This window comes from Dichotomopilus funicola (genome assembly GCF_033296635.1).
Source record: "Dichotomopilus funicola strain CBS 141.50 unplaced genomic scaffold C8A04scaffold_1, whole genome shotgun sequence".
NCBI lineage: Eukaryota > Fungi > Ascomycota > Sordariomycetes > Sordariales > Chaetomiaceae > Dichotomopilus > Dichotomopilus funicola.
Window position 1 is genome coordinate 1,136,154 of NW_026944022.1, and position 16,513 is coordinate 1,152,666.

The 16,513-nt window shown below is 55.3% G+C and overlaps 5 protein-coding genes across 5 annotated transcripts; 4 read left to right on the forward strand and 1 right to left on the reverse strand.

Annotated features, from left to right (window-relative positions):
* Positions 1-4,776, forward strand: C8A04DRAFT_33720 (uncharacterized protein; the record flags this gene model as incomplete). Its single annotated transcript, XM_062782571.1, has 1 exon — positions 1-4,776. One exon carries the CDS (start codon positions 1-3, stop codon positions 4,774-4,776), a length of 4,776 nt encoding a protein of 1,591 aa, XP_062641627.1.
* Positions 4,777-6,550: 1,774 nt separating this feature from the next.
* C8A04DRAFT_24058 (Metallo-dependent phosphatase-like protein) lies at positions 6,551-8,515 on the forward strand (the record flags this gene model as incomplete). The annotated part of the gene is made up of 4 exons (XM_062778953.1): positions 6,551-6,565; positions 6,689-7,591; positions 7,661-8,187; positions 8,251-8,515. The coding sequence occupies 4 exons, from the start codon at positions 6,551-6,553 to the stop codon at positions 8,513-8,515; spliced, it is 1,710 nt and encodes a 569-aa protein (XP_062641628.1).
* A 686-nt stretch (positions 8,516-9,201) lies between these two features.
* Positions 9,202-10,840, reverse strand: C8A04DRAFT_24059 (uncharacterized protein; the record flags this gene model as incomplete). The annotated part of the gene is made up of 6 exons (XM_062778954.1): positions 9,202-10,204; positions 10,262-10,284; positions 10,338-10,408; positions 10,477-10,513; positions 10,601-10,626; positions 10,690-10,840. 6 exons carry the CDS (start codon positions 10,838-10,840, stop codon positions 9,202-9,204), a joined length of 1,311 nt encoding a protein of 436 aa, XP_062641629.1.
* A 1,764-nt stretch (positions 10,841-12,604) lies between these two features.
* Positions 12,605-14,427, forward strand: C8A04DRAFT_24060 (uncharacterized protein; the record flags this gene model as incomplete). Its single annotated transcript, XM_062778955.1, has 2 exons — positions 12,605-12,873; positions 12,972-14,427. The coding sequence occupies 2 exons, from the start codon at positions 12,605-12,607 to the stop codon at positions 14,425-14,427; spliced, it is 1,725 nt and encodes a 574-aa protein (XP_062641630.1).
* Positions 14,428-15,201: 774 nt separating this feature from the next.
* Positions 15,202-16,314, forward strand: C8A04DRAFT_24061 (glutathione S-transferase; the record flags this gene model as incomplete). Its single annotated transcript, XM_062778956.1, has 6 exons — positions 15,202-15,300; positions 15,369-15,593; positions 15,679-15,716; positions 15,777-15,796; positions 15,857-16,024; positions 16,100-16,314. 6 exons carry the CDS (start codon positions 15,202-15,204, stop codon positions 16,312-16,314), a joined length of 765 nt encoding a protein of 254 aa, XP_062641631.1.
* Positions 16,315-16,513: the final 199 nt, after the last annotated feature.

Sequence of the window (16,513 nt, forward strand, 5' to 3'; positions counted from 1 at the left end):
ATGGCGTCTCGGAGGGCTGGGCCCCAGCCGGCATTTGGATGGTCAGGTATTGCACGGCCCAAGGGCTCGCGGGTGGGCACAGAGCCCCCGAGGGAAGAGGCCAGGCAGAGAACCGGATGGACAACCAACAAGACGACGGAGCTAGGCCGCCAACCCCCGAAAACGATACCGCAACCCAGTCTTCTATCAAGTCGTCTGCCCCAGGCCGCACCACCTCGTCGGCCATCTGAAAGCCAGCCGGAGCCACCGCATCTTGCTCAACACTCGCGAACAAAAAGTTCCCATACTCACCCCAACGCGGTGCTTAGAGCGGATCCACAAGGGTGGCCGTCGTCCTCGTCGGCCACCCAGGGGCTTGCAGCTCCCGGTTTGAAACCGCAGAACATTCTCAGGCGTAAGCGCTCCGGGCTATCTCAGGACACAACGGGGCACCCTAACGAGCTGAGGAACGACTCGACCGGAACATCCTCCTCCGACTCTTATCCCCGTTGCCAAACGCCCCTGGACCCCCTGACCCTCGACCGCGAACTGACCCAAAGTCCTATGGAGATTCGGCTTGCCCAGCAGGTCGAGATTCCCATGACCAAGGCGCACACTGTGACGATATATCCCGAGCTGGACCGGTATCGGGAGGTTAAACCCCCTCCTCGCGCCGACAGCCCGGGCTCTAGCCTGCCACACCGCATTGCTACTAATGATCTTCCCCCTCCAACGCCGCTTTTTTCGGGCACGAGCAGTCAGCTCAGCGCATTCAGTGGGAGCCCGTCTACCAGGTGGTCGGAATCACCGGGCCCAGGGCCCTACAGCCGAGACACTACCCCTACTTCCATGTCATCGCAATCCCCAGGACTTGTCGCCCCAATTCGGATACCCCCACCCGGGTCGCGGCCACGACAAGGAGACCAGCACTTGACCAGGCCGCCTGTGACCAGGAGGAGAGCGGGTAGTATCTCTGATGAACCAAGTTTGATGACTGTTGATCCGCAGGGGCTCGCCGCTGTCAGGGAGTTGTCGACCTCGTCGTCCTCAAATTCGACGGTCCGCGCTGGTGTCAACGCAAGGGAGAAAAAGAGCAAAAAGGGCCTGTCACATCGCCCACCGAGTCCACCGCCTCGGACATCCTCCCAGCGGCCGAGGGAGAATCAAGATGATGAAGAATCGCCAACTAGGCCACCACGCAAAGCTTCTCATGCACAGGCAACAACATACCAGCCCCCCACGACGACGAAATTGACCTCCTTCTCCCGTCCTCGGCCCGTACAGCTTGCACCACCGACTTCTCCTACCCGTCCGGCGGCGCCTCGGAGGCCGAGCCGCGATGGCACCGCAGACCTCCAACCTCAAGTTGGGCAATCCATCCCTGTGGTGCACAGCAATCTCTCCTCAACTTCTCTCTCCGAGCGACGACAAAGCGGCCTTTTGGCCCCCGGGCCCGTAATCCGGCCTGGCGCCTTAGCCAAACCCACAGAGCGGCCAGGTTATCTACCGCGACGGGCCCCATCTCGGGAGCCCACACCAACCCCTGAGCCGGTCACATCTCGTGGGGTGTCAGGGCCTCCGAAGCAAGAGCCGGTGAGGCCGGGCCGCACGCCAAGCCCCAGCGTGTCGACGTTCAAGACTCGTTTCCCTCTATTCGGCCGACGGACAAAAACGGTCCCTGAGCCCACTCAGCAGGACAAGAAGGATAAGGCGGGCAGGAAAGGACCGGCCGCGGGAACGGGCCACGAGGGCTATGGAAAGCTTGGTTCCGTTCGCCGAAGAAGCAACAGCGTGACCAGCACGAACCGGGTCATCCCAGGAACCATGTCTTCGCAAGAGAGCTTGGGTGCGACATCCCAAGACTCGTTCTTGCGAGAGAGGATGGCCCCGGTCGTCATCGCGGGTGGTGAAATCATCGAGAACAGGAACAATGGATTGGAGTTAAGCCGTGTCGAGAGCAACCAAAGCTCAACGTTCCGGCGGCCCAGTATCGACTCCCGCGACGGCTCTCAAGTATCGCACTCGTCCCGCGGAGCACCCCGCAAGACCCTGTGGCCGTCACCTTTGCTACGGGACCATTCCCAAACACCCTCCATCAGCAGCAGGCGGCCATCCGAGAGCAGCGACTCTGAAGCCGTCGCTCGGCCCCCGACGTTAGCTCAGAGGAGATCAGTGCAGAGGCTGAAATTTGGCGAACAGGAACCGCCGAGGTTGCCGAAGCCGATCGTTACACACCCTCACCCCATGTCTCCTTCGATGACCAGCCTGGATACCAGCCTCATGTCGGACGACTCCGTCTTTGACCCCTCTGCAGGCCCTATTGTGGTAGCCCGGGAGCCACGGACCACCGCGCCAGGCCCAAAGAAGCTGACCAAGCGAGCCCGGTCTCCCCGCAAGTGGAACTTGTTCGGCCGCTCGCACCACCACGCAGCCCCTGAGAAGCGACCGGATACCGCCCAGACGGTGGCCGCCACTGTCCAGGTACAAAACGCACCCAGCAAGCCCGTGGCCTTTTACACGATGATGGACTCATCGGAACAGGACGATTCGGAGCCGGTTGACCTAGATGAGGTACTTCGTGAGGCCAGGGGAATTGCCATCACCACCCCGGAGGTACCTCAAATGGAGGAAAAGGACACAATGGAGGATCGGGAGGCTAGTCGGAGGATATCCGTGGGCGTCCAGCCGCTGATGGGCGACGCCATACTCCAGTCGCCAGAACCTGAACAGCCGGCGGCTCCCAAGCGTTTTTCCGTGAACCCCCCGGCCTCACTATCTGCACAACAACAGCAACAGCAGCAGCAGCAGCAGCAGCAACAGACCCGCCCAGGCCTCCGCCGTCCGAGCAGGCTCCCACAAGTCGGCCGTATTCCCAAGGTTGTCAGTGCCCGAGCCGAACAAACCTCACCGAAGAGCTTCTCGCGGCCATTTCACCGGCTCAGCGCCCAGATTGTGCCACCTGTCAAGTTCGAGCCGCAAGACGAGTCGTCCGTGGCCAAAGGACCCAGTCCCCCCAAGCCTTCTACGCCAGAACCTGTTGATGGGGAACCAGTGCCGCCGAATGAGGAGGAATCCAACTTCTCAGCTTTGATCTATGGTGTACCGAGGCTGCTCCCGCCATCTTCCAGCCCACACGAGCAGGAGTTCCTCTCCTTCTCACCTCGCAAGAACTCGCAGTGCACCACAACCTCGTCGAGCAGCTCGGGTGGGCTTTTGTGCTACGCGGATGCCACTGCTGTCGTGCCTTTACCCACCGCTCCGCTCGCCGAGGACGAGATCTGGGACGAGTACAACGACCTCCTCGGCGAAGACACCATCAGGGTGTCGACGATCCAAGGCCCTTCCTGGCCAAAGCCGTTACGCGTCGATGCGCCTGCGAGCCGAAAATGGACTGAACCGGCACTAGAGTCACCAACGCTCAGCCCTCCACCCTTGCCGAGTCTTGTACAGGCGCTGCGTGCAGGGATGGACCACAACTCGATCAGCGTCCGTGGCTCCGATATCGCGATAGAAGTCAAGCGGATGCTTGATTATGAGCCGACGCCGGTCAGCTCCCTCGTCATGCCCGATACACCCTACAGCCAAGACCACGAGGTCGACTTCCAAGAAGCAGAAGACGCAGAAGAAGCAAAGAAGTCGACGGAAGAGACACGAGAGCGAGAGACACTCCCTTCCGGGCAGCGAGACAGCTATTCCTCTGCCAACCAAATCCGACGGTCCCACGCTAGCGGCAGCACCCAAGGTTCAGACGACAACTCGCCGCTATCCCAGGTCAATCTACGCGTGGGTTCCATGACGGTCAGCAAGTGGCTAACGTTTGGCCACGTTCTCTTCAGTCCCGTCCGTGACGAGCTGATTGCGGAAGTCGGGTCGCTCAAACGGCCCTCGATCCTCGTGGTCGATGGCCTGGGCAACGATGACTGGTCCTTTTATGCGGCCGAGACATACCCGGCTGCTACGTTCTTCAACCTCTCCCCACGCTCTCCGCTCCCGGCCGAGCGCCGCAGCGAGTCTTCCTTCCCCCTCACGCCGCCCAACCATCACCAGGTCCAGTATCTCTCTCCCACCGCCAAGTTCCCCTTTGGAGCGCAAAGCTTTACCGCGGTCGTCTTCCGCTTCCCCGCCGCCGGGCCCGAGAACCACTACCGCAACATCATCTCGGAGGCGCGCCGGGTGCTCAAGCCGGGCGGCTACCTAGAGCTGTCGATTCTCGATGTGGACCTGAACAACATGGGCAATCGGTGTCGCCGCAACGTCCGCCGGCTCAAGGAGCGGATCCACGCCAACGCCCCCGACACCAGCCTCGGGTCGACCTCCGATCTCATTCTCCGCTTGATCGGCCGGAGGGGCTTCACCGATGTCAAGACTTGTCGGGTTGGCGTGCCCGTCGCAAGTACCGTGGCCCGGCTCTCGGTCAGCAGCGAGACAAACACGGTTAGGAAGAGGAGCTCTGTTACCGGCAGCGGTAGTGGCAGCGGAAGTAGCGGGTCTCTAGGCGGCGGCCTAACCAGCAAGACTAGGCAAACGAAAGACGAGCGCAGCCTGCCGGAGATGATCAACGACGAAAGCCCGGTCGCCGACGAGAGTATCGCGCAGTCGGTGGCTCGGGTCGGCCGGTGGTGGTACAGCCGTTGCTATGAGAGTGCTGCCGCGCCTGAGGCTGGTCCGTCGTCCCGGGGCAGCATTTGGCGGGACAAGGCTCTGCTTGCTGAGTGTCAGGATTGGGGGACGAGTCTGAAGTTGATGGTGTGCCATGCACGTGTGCCGGATGGGCGAGCGCGGGTGGCGAGTATTTGACGGAGTATTCGAATCATTTTTTCGTTTCCCAACATTGTTGACAAGTTGGGTTTACCTTTTTGAAGGGGATTAATTACATCGGCGGTCGTACCAGGAAGACGGAAAAGCATTTTGGAATGCGCAAACAACACACAACGCAACCACCTACCTACGGTACACAAATCTCCCCGCCAACATTTTGGTATTCGGCATTTTCCTTTCCACAGCATACATGCATACATGCACAACCAAAAGACCAAGAGGGCGCGAGCCCGAGGGTACTTCCCGCCATGTCCGATCTTTCATGAATCAGGCTACCTATTACAATGGGTCTCACAGTTACCACACACCAAAAAGCGCAAGCTGGTAATTCAACAACGCCAACCGACGGCGCAAGCAGTCGTCTCGTTTTGAGCGGAATGTCTTTTCTCTTCTCCCACGGGCCCCTCAATCGACAGGAACGAAAGTGGGGTGGATGATTTAATGTTTCGTTTTCACCGTTCTTTTTTTCTTCCTTTTTTGGTGTATTTTCTTTTCTTTTTGCTTCTTCATCTACTTCGCTTCTAATGGTCATCCAGGGGAGGACACTGATTTAATAATGACTTGCCGACCACGACAGGATATCGATGGATTGGGTTGTATTTTTGTTTCCCTTTTTTTGGGGAGGGTAAATTCCTTGACGCCTCTTTTTTTCATGTCAAAGTATGGGGGTTGCTCATGATTTGGATGGCTGATGAAAGCCTGGGATGGGATAGCCGGCGTTTGCTTCTTTTGCGAGTCTTTATATTTGGTGTTGTTGTTGGCGAGCGAGCGAGCGAGCGAACACGGCGTTTGCGAGATACCCCCGCCCCCGGTACTTTTCCAACCGGGCTTCTGATGATGGGATGAGGGAAAGACTGGCCTTACGGAGCGTGACATTGTAGGATGTATGAATGAATGAATATGAATCGTTTCAAGCAAATCCTTCCATTTGTTGGGTTGAAAGTTTTATAACGGACACCGCCCTAAACGTTGGTGTAAAGCTCAGCCTCATGTGTCTCCGCCGGATTATCGCGGCCGGATTCCGGCAAAATTCTTGGGCCAAGATCCTCAAACTGCGGATCTTTCGACATTCAAGCACATCAACGATGACGGGCAGTTTCGTGGAGAAGGCCGTGCACCAAGACATGCATCTCGGTGTTCCGGGTGCCCGGTTCTTGGCGGGGCCGCCTCCCCGGATTAGCAGCCGCGTTGGGCGGCTTTGAGCCCCTGTGAAGAACAGCGAACTAGGCCTATTTCATCTCCCGAGCACAGGCCCCCAAGCCGGACCCCCTGTCTTCCATTTCCCAAAACCTACTGCCGCCTGCAGGACCGCGAGAGAAGAATTAAGGTTTGTTTCTTCAACCTTAACTCTTTCCTTTTTGTTCCACCTCACATTCATCAGACGGTCTTCGAAGGAACAGACAGACGACGGCATCGCCCAACTAGCTACCTTACGCATACGCAAGAAGAGAAGAAAGTACTGTACTGTACCTACGTGCTCACGAATACGGCCCCTCCGGTGCTCTTCCGATATGGTCTACCATGGGCCTTGAGCTTCGACTCGTCCACTCCTTGATCCCCAGAGTCGAACACGCTGCCCTGTTGGACACTTTCGATCCTTAGACACCAACTCCCTATCTTGGGACCGAGATAGCTACATATTGATACGAAAATAATTGGAACCATTCCTTGGGCGCACACGACCTCGACGACCTGCCAAAGATAAAAGCGACTGTTACATGACCGGCAATACCTTTCCTATCTTGAATCTGCCATGACGCGACGCATTGTACGCCCCGCACCTCTCGTATTCCCGACTCATCCCTTGTACATGAAGGAGGGAAAGCGAAAACAAGTAAAGAAAATTTTTGATCGTGGCTAATTTCAGCGCTTTTCTGCCCCGCCCCTTTAGGTCCGCACAATAGTGCAAACAACCACCGCCGCCGTCTTCACCTTCATCGTCATATTCTTTCTCGACCGCAACTTCCGTGTCCTCCCCAATGCCCTCCACGAGTACCTACCCACCCACCACGCGGGCACCGTCATCACCGACGTGACGCTGACACGATGCTCAACCCTCAACGTTTTCTCGTCCTGCAAGCTCGACCCCGCTGTCTGGCACCGCATCGAAAAGGACTTGTTCCTCCACCATACCATGTTCTCGTCTGCCTATCTGCACGTGCAGCGCAAACGAGAGGAGGAGTTGACGGCGGATGATAAAGTGGTCATTGACGTCAGCGTGGGGCGGTTGAACCCAGACGTGGCGGCCGCGAAGAGCAGTAATAATAATATTGACGATTATGGGAGGAGCACAAGGAGGGATGGTGCGCCGGATAGCGGAGGAAGTGGGGAGGAGGACTGGGAGGCGCGACCTGGCGGGCTATGGATCAAGAGAAGCAACAAGCGCGGCGTGAGTGATTCCGAGGTGGCTGTGACGGGGCTGGATGTGCTGTTTGGCGATGATGCGGTCGAGGCGCGGCCCGGCTGGCGGATCATTGGGACCGCGATGCTGTTGGATACATCGCCGGACGTCCCGACGACGCACATCACGATTCGGAGAGGGTCGGAACTCGAGGTGCCCCGCCTCGTGCCCAGGATAACGGAAAACGGACGGTTCAAGATCATGCAACTGGCGGACCTCCATCTAAGCACAGGGGTAGGAAACTGCCGAGATGCGTTGCCGGAGGGTGTTAAATGCGAGGCCGATCCGCGGACGCTGGATTTCGTGGAGAAGATTATTGAGGAAGAGAAGCCCAATATGGTCGTGCTGAGCGGCGACCAGGTGAATGGAGAGACTTCTCCGGATGCGCAAACTGTGAGTCCGGACTGGGACTTTTCCGAGCGGTGTGTGTATTAAGAGGAATGTCACTAACATACTTCACAGGCCATTTTTAAGTACGCACAACTACTCATCAAGCACAAGATTCCATACGCTTCCATCTTCGGCAACCACGATGATGAGGGATCCATGTCACGCGCAGCACAAATGGACCTGATTGAGAAATTACCCTACTCTCTTTCGCGAGCTGGTCCCCCGGACATTGATGGCGTAGGCAACTACTACGTCGAGGTTTTGGCCCGCGGCAGCTCCGGCCACTCGGCCATCACAGTATACCTACTCGATACGCACTCGTACTCGCCCAACGAACGCAAGTATCAGGGCTATGACTGGATCAAGCAGAACCAGATTGACTGGTTCCGCAATACTGCACAAAGCCTCAAGAGAAGCCACAAAGAATACACCCATCACCACATGGATGTCGCTTTTATTCATATCCCCATCCCCGAGTACACGTGGGAGAACCTCACATTTGTGGGTGAGTGGAAAGAGCCGAGCACAGCGCCGGCTTACAACTCTGGCTTCTACAATGCGCTTGTCGAGCAAGGGATTTCCATGGTCAGCTGCGGACAGTGAGTCTCTCTTGATACCTAAGGTTCCTAGCCCGCATCCTACAGAAATTAACCTTGTACTAGTGACCATGTGAACGAGTACTGCGGCCTTTCCAAAACAGCGGAGCAGAAGCCTGCCCTCTGGATGTGCCATGCTGGCGCCGTTGGGTTTGGCGGTTACGCAGGCTACGGTGGGTTCCACCGCAAAATCCGCATCTTCGATTTCAACATGAACGAGGCACGCATCACAACCTGGAAGCGGGTCGAGTACGGGCCAGATGTGGATAAGAGGCTCGAGGAGCTGATTATGGTCGACGCTGGGCGGGTCGTGGCACCGATGCAAGGGTGAAAGGACGGGGCGGAAGGTATCCCGGTGGTGAAAGCAAGGAAACAGATAGATAGGCGGATGACTTTATTGGTTGGAGGGGGTTGGGGGGGGGGGGGGGGGGGTGGCATATATATATACCCCAAGCGCTGGTGTTTTGTATCATGACAAGCAGGCGGCAACAAAAAACCTTGCTCTAGATTTGGCGGAACAGATGGCATGGCGCGGCCGGCGTTTGGGTTGTTAGACGTCGTGGGTTCCCGGGGGACTCTATTTACTACTATTATTGTTACTATTTTGGCTGTTGCCTTTTGATCGCGCATCCGGTATTCTTAAGGTTAAGGAAGAGCATGTCGCCAATGGCTTAAGGACTGGTCGGCCCAAAGTGGTTACCGAAACCAGTGGTGAATCGACTGTTGAAGTTGTGACGGAAAATTCCACCACTCAGATAGATTCAACGGATTCAAAAACGTAATTCACAGTGTGAAGAAAGCCTCGCAGTCGGAAGGCTATGCTCTAGAAGCTTGGGATACTATGCCTATGCTAACAAAGGGCTTGGCACAACAAGGCTATGGTTTTGAACGTAGCCTTCGTATTATAATGACCATTGCTGCAGTGGTGGCTAAGCATGTTGAACGTCATGTACAGTATAACATGCGCGCAAGAACCCCGTTATTTTATCATCCAGCTTAATAAACAATGATTACCTCCTAGGTCCTTGTTACTACAACTTCCACCCTCTTCGTTATACCCCTTGGTGTGACACATCTCTCTCCAGTGTCCCCTATCTTTTCACCGTCCCGGCTCATGGGCGGCCGATGACTACTACCGCTATCACTACCAGACTTATCCAACAGTATCGAGTCCATACTCCCGCCCCCCTTGGCGCACACAGCACTGGCAGACCCACCAAAACTACCCATCTCCGTTGTGTCATGCCATGTCGCCAACTCATCCACACTACCGCGGCTGCCGCTGCTGCCGTGGCGCCAGCCCCGGGCGGTGGCTGACCCAATGGTCGGGACAGCGCCCACTGCCATACCGGCCGAGTTCCCCGTCCCGTTCTTGTTCATTTTGCCGCTGGTACTGATGCCGCCTCCTCGAGAACTGCGGACGTTGTAGTACTTGACGAGCGGCGCGAGGGTGGGTACGTTGGCGACGATGATGCCGAGGTTGTTCTCGACGGAGGACCAGAGGATGAGAGGCGCACTGTCGACGTAGTTGACTAGTTGCTTGACTGTCTGGATGCGGATGATTTGGATTACGGTGATGAAGATGCCAAGGCCGAAGAGGCCGAACAGGATAAGCTTCTTCCGTGTTTGAAGGTGGGATTTGTGAAGGACGGGGAAAGGGAGGAGCATCCTGTGGCACCCCCAGAACGCATGGATTAGAGAAAGAATCGGGGTGTAAGGGGAGCTGTGGGTGAGGCGCAGGGGAGGGGGGACATACACTGTAACATCAAAGACGATTGTGATCGAGGCCATGGATGTGTAGAACGGCACACTCGCAACGCATGACCCGTCGGTAACAGCCGGATCCCATTGTTTCCGGACCGGTTGGCAGAGGTTTAGCTGGACAAGAAGGAAAGAGAGGTGGAACAAGATACAGGTCGTAATGACGCCGAAGAGGATGTTACGATAAATCCCAAGCGGGACAAAGCGAACGTAGGAAGAAAGGAGGGCGAGTTTGAAGCCGAGAATACTGGTGATGTAGCTGTGTGGAAGAGTCAGCCGAGGTTGCTCTTTGTGGGAGCGCGTTAACGAAACTAACAACGGAGCGCCAATGTATTGTAACTAGAGGATAATCAGCATCTCAACAGTACCGTCAGCTCAGGTGTTCTACTCACTAGCCCGAAATTATACACGTCCTCGTCCGGGAGGTCTTGGATATGAAGCAAGCCAAGGCCCCATTTCGTTTCTGTTCGGTACTGTTAGCCATTTTGCGCTATGTCAACCTGGGTTACCATCTAAATATTTCACACTTACGGACAACGGTGATAATCGCAAAGCCGGCCGCACAAAACTGGAGCCGTCAGAGAACGGGCCATGAGAGTGAGATAGCAGTAAGAAACAAAGGAGGAGGTCGGTTGAGCTTGAGCAGCATACTTACCCACGTTATTAAAATCATCCAATCATCTGTGCTCGACACCAGTGTGAGTTCGAAAATACATCATTTTCATGACTTGAGGATGACCTTACCGATTCCAAAGGCTTTGATCATACGTGCCCGGACATAGGTCCTAAGACACGTTGTGACGAGAGAGAGAAGGGTGAGGGCAATGGCAACGCCAGTGATCATGGGCCCTATGGTGGGTGCATCAGGATCTCGAGTGTTGTATGTCCAGCCCATTTCGGCGACCAGTCTCTCTCTTTCTCTCCCTAATATTGCAGAAGCGTGGGACGGGGGGTTGACCGCAAGCGTGGTAAGCTTTGGGGACCGATCGAGGCTTTAAAGTATGATACTTAATCGGATGGGGGATGCACACCCAGGACCAGGATGTGGGAGATCTGCCGATCTGCTCCAGCTCCCGGGCGGGCGGCCATTCGAGATTACGGAGGAGGATGGGGCGAGAGAGGAAACCTTAATGCGCCGGGCACCGGTTCGGAGTGTCAGAGGCCAAGAAGGGCCTCCCAGTTACCAGGACCCGGGTTGCCGTAGACAGTAGGGGCATGAATAGGGACGCGGTGATGACCAAGGCGACCGAGGGCTTGAGAAAATGCTTTGCATTTGACTTGATCAACGTCGCAAACATCTCACACGGGGGCGAGCGAGGCATCCGTTTCCTTGGGGCATGCGGCATGAGCGAGGGAGGTCAGCACATGGTCAATATTACCCTAAGATAGCGAACGAGAGAGGAAAGCGCTTCGAGTATGAGAGAAGAATATCGGAGGATAGCACGATATGCTGCCATTCAGATCGGCCGTCATAGGAACGAAACCAGGTACCCGAGACTCCATGCCGAGGTGGCTGTGGATCGCACGCCGGGAATGTCCCTGGAGCGGCTCGCGGAAATGCCGACAGGCGAAGCGGCCGCCGTCGTACATACCTTACTCAAACTTGAGTCAGGACTATCATAGTAACAGGCTGACACGTGGTTAGGGGATGCGGATTTGCGCAAAAGCGCGTCCACGACGATCAGATATGCCCACATTTCATACCCTCTTGGCCGCCCCCCTCAATACCCGCCCACTGCGTCCATTGATAAGGTACGGTTGTGTCCGTGAGCGTCCATGGTCGAAAGCTGGGCGACAAGTCAGGAAAGAGTTACATGATTCGCGATTTAGTGCTACTGTTTTGGACTTGTGGGAAACAAAAAGGCGTTGATAGCTGTAAGTGTAGGTGACCAACAAGGCGGATGGGATGACCTTTCAAACTTGAAATTTCCCTTTCCAGGTTCGAGGTTGTAGGTTGTTGATGTTCATACCCCCTTTCCCGGGAGTTAAAAAGCGGGCCCGGCCAGTCAACTCGAGAGAGCCGATCCCGGGTCATTCGACCAATCATGGCCTCCAGTATCCGTCAGTTGTTCCCCACTACACTCTTTCACACTCACCACATCCCTTCCTTCTTTCCACTTTTTCACCACTCATCGTCGTTGCGGGAGATTTTAGGATTGCGGCTTGTGACTTATCCGCCGATCCAAACGACTGCCGGTCATGCTTTCTCGTTCTCTGCCACTGCCCTACTCTGGGTAAACCATGAATGCTCTTCCGATTTTCCATCACTGGCGTGTAGGCGGAAATTTGAACCAGGGTTCTGGTAAGGTACCAAGCTCCTGTCCCACCATGCCAGATGAAGATCTTGTGCTCCACGGCCGCCGGCCATACGGTGTCTCGGTGTACCACCGCCCGCCTTTGCCATACCCGTCCAAATGCCGGCTGGCTTCCCAGGTTCTTTGTTGATAGTTATTGAAGGGAGCATTGCTCCACCGATTTGCAAAGTTAACATTTAGGGTCTCCCGAGAACTCTGAGGAGGCCGTTCGACGCTCTTGAGGTTTACAGATTGGCTTTTCGTTCCATTACGGTCCTTCATGGGGAGGCCCCCTTAATAACTTTCCCCCACACACTCGTTTATGTTCTGACAATCCCACCTTTCGTCATTCTTTTATCGGACTCATGATCGCGTCACTCATCGCCGGCGGTCTGCTGGCCTTCAGCGTGCTTGCTGTGGAAGTGAACATTACCACATCCATCGGCTTGGCTGAGTGCAAATGCTTCCCGGGTGACGCATGCTGGCCGTTGCTCGACGACTGGAGCCTCTTGAACCAAACAGTTGACGGCCGCCTGATCGCCACCACACCTCTCGCTAGGCCATGCCACGACCCTAACTATGACCAAGCGGAGTGCAAAGTTTTGCAGGATGGTTGGCAAAACCCGGCTACCCAGTAAGTCAGCGACCTGGGGTCGTCCGGACCTCAGCGTCTTATGTGTATTTTCACCTGAGGTGGACCGCCAATTGCTAATGGTTGCCATTGTGCTGTAGTATGGACGATTCTGCCTCGGTCATGGCTCCATTCTTTGCGAACCAGAGTTGTGACCCCTTTACGGCGGAATCCAAACCCTGTACCCTCGGCAATTATGTGGTGTACACGGTTGAGGCTAGCTCCGCAGACGACGTTGTCGCTGCGGTCAAGTTCGCGACGCAGCACAACATCCGATTTGTTATTCGTAACACGGGACACGACTACCTTGGTCGATCCACTGGCGCCGGAGCTTTGTCGGTGTGGACTCACAAACTTAAAGATATCGAGTTCGTGGGTTGGAACGACGCAGGCTATGAAGGGAGTGCCGTAAAGCTTGGCGCTGGCATCCAGGGATTCGAAGCTATGGAGGCTACCCGGGCTCGTGGCCAGGTTCTGCTCAGTGGGGAGTGCCCGACGGTTGGTGTCGCCGGCGGTTATACCCAGGGAGGAGGCCACTCTGCTTTGAGCACCAGCTTCGGCTTGTCCGCTGACAACACCCTCGAGTTCGACGTTGTGACGGCCGATGGACAGTTGCTCACGGCTTCCAAATCCCAGAACTCTGACCTCTACTGGGCGCTCTCAGGTGGTGGTGGGGGGAACTATGGGGTCGTCGTCAGCATGACCGTCAAAACATTTCCCGAGGCCCAGGTGGGCGGCGGCACGATTGCATTTTACGCGAACGAAAATCCCACCGAAAACTTTTATGCCGCGATCGATGCCTTCCATGCTGCACTTCCAGACATGATTGCCTCGGAGGCCATGGTCGTCTACTACTTCACCTCGAGCTTCTTTCAGATCGCACCCCTGACAGCCTACAACAAGACTGCCGCCGAGGTCCAGTCCATCCTGGCTCCTTTCGTAGCAAAGCTCAACTCAATGGGGATTGTTTTCACCAGCAACTACACTCAATCCGCCACATACTATGACCACTACAACCAATACTTTGGGCCCCTTCCGGTCGGCAATATCCAGGTCGGCATCGCCCAGTATGGCGGTCGTTTGGTTCCGCTCTCTGCGTTCCAGAACAACGCCTCCGCAATGTCGTCCGTTGCACGCTACATCGCCGAGAAGAACGTGACGTGGATTGGTGTTGGCACCGACGTGTCACGTTTTGGCGGAGACGGCTCCAACGCAGTGTTACCGGCATGGCGTACGCCGCTTGTGCACGCTACGCTCACAACCGTGTGGTCGTTCGATCCGGCCGAGTGGGACGATATGCTTGCTAATCAGCAACTCATGACGGACGATATAATGCCCCGTATCGAGGACGTCACCCCGGGTTCCGGCGCGTACATGAACGAGGCCGATTTCCGCCAGCCGGGTTTTCAGTATGCGTTTTTTGGGTCCAACTACGAGACATTGCTGCAGATCAAGCAAAAGTATGACCCGGATGGATTCTTTTATGCGACCAAGGCGGTGGGTAGTGAGATGTGGACCGTGGGACCTGACGGCAAGATGTGTGCGGCTTCTTCGTAGTTCGGGAGAGCGGCCGTTGACTCGCTGTTTGGGTGCGTATAGAGACGAGGTGGTGCGTATAATCTGTTGGGTTTAACTGCAGGAAGCGTGCGGCTGCGTATCGGTCATTTCCCATGGCTGTAATGGATATTTTTCTGTTCTTTTGATGACAATTATACACTCACTCATTGACCTCGGGATATTTTACTGAGGTTCTATTTACCTAGTGTTGAGATACAGTTTCAACAAAACTAAAGGCTGTTTCATTAAAATGTATAAACCAAAACCTACTCTCAGGTCTCGTTTCCCATTTTCGTGCATACCTCCCTACTTTCCGGACATATGAGGAGGTGGGAATAAAAAGAGCGGGGCCCGGCTCGGATGCAGCTCGCGTTGGAGTGTTTCTTTGCCGAAGGGGCTTTATTCCCGCGAGCTGCTGTGTGTCTCTCTTCGGGTCATCTACTTCCCGGGAAAAGCAACGGGTACTATGCATTAAGCTCATGGCGTTTGTGGAAAATGAACCCTTTTGGGGAAGCTTCTGGACCTAGGACCCCTCCGGTTGTGGATTAGCTTAGCCGGGAAGCGTCCCCCGATTTCTAATCCCCGCATCGAATGATGTCGTTTTTGCTTCGTCATACCTACCCTCGCATCATGATTAATAAGTCACTGGGAAGAGCGCGCCCTGCCAATACATGTTTGGAGTATTTATTTGTATGAGAACCTCACTTCCTAGGATGGTAAAATCCTTAGTTGAGCCCACAACTAGCAACCATAGGAAGCAACATCTCTCACAAAATGGCTGAAACAAAGTCGGATATCCATCTGTACACGGCACAGACGCCGAACGGCATCAAGGTATCAATGCTCCTGGAGGAGCTTGGGCTGCAGTACAAGGTAATTCTCAGCGCTCTCTTGGTTAACAAACAGTCGAGTGGGACTTCTTTGTGCTAAGCCTTCCCTAGGTCACTGCTATCGAGTTTAGCAAGAACACCCAGAAAGAACCGTGGTTCCTTGAGATCAACCCCAATGGCCGCATTCCCGCGCTGACTGACACCCTCCCTGACGGGACTCCCATCCGCCTGTTTGAAAGTGGTTCTATCTTGCAGTACTTGGTTGACCGGTACGATACGGAGCACAAGGTGTCGTATCCTCGGGGAACGAAGGAGTATTATGAGACCAACAGCTGGGTATGACTTCATAGCCCCTTGCTTTTACTTGGATCCGTTGTTGTTCGTGTGCGAGCGGGATAGTTGACAGTGAGATGGACGATAGCTCTTTTGGCAGATGGGCGGTCTTGGGCCGATGCAAGGGTGAGTCGGTTTTCGTACGATGGTTTGACGGGGCAATGAAATGCTAATACCGAAGCACAGGCAAGCAAACCACTTTGCTAGTACGTCAAGATCTCACCAAACATGCCGCCGGGATAGACACGGCTAACAAAACCAAATAGGATACGCCCCTGAGAAGATCCAGTACGGCATCGATCGGTACCAGAACGAGACACGCCGCCTGTACCGGGTCCTTGAAACGCAGCTTGAGGGCTCCAAATCAGGCTACCTTGTTGGTGACAGGTTGACCATCGCGGACCTTGCTTCTTGGGGTTGGGTTGCCGCCAGCTGTAAGTGATACTACCTGATTTGCTAGCGGAAGTTCTTTGAACATAATTAACGGGGCCATTCAACTCGGCAATTAGCATGGGCCGGCATCTCATTGGATGATTTTCCCAACGTGAATGCTTGGGTTGATAGGGTTGTCGCCCGGCCCGCAAGCAACAAGGGCAGGCACGTCCCCAGCGAGCACAAGGCGCTCGAGAACCGAGGCAAGACTGAGGCGGAGTTGGACAAGGCTGCTGAGCATTCGAGGGCCTGGGTGCAGAAGGGAATGCAGGAGGACGCTAAGAAGAAATGAACGGGCCATTCTTTGCGGGTTAGATAATGCTGAAAGGGAAGTTTACTTTGAGAACTTGCTAGTTTGAGTGCGGGGAGCGTGTCGATACTCGATACAGAGTAAATTCAACGAATCCAGAGGGAAATTGGGGTGGTGAGCGTGAGTTCCCAAAGAACCCCGAGACTTGGCAAGTATCCACATCAACTGTATCACGTGACTG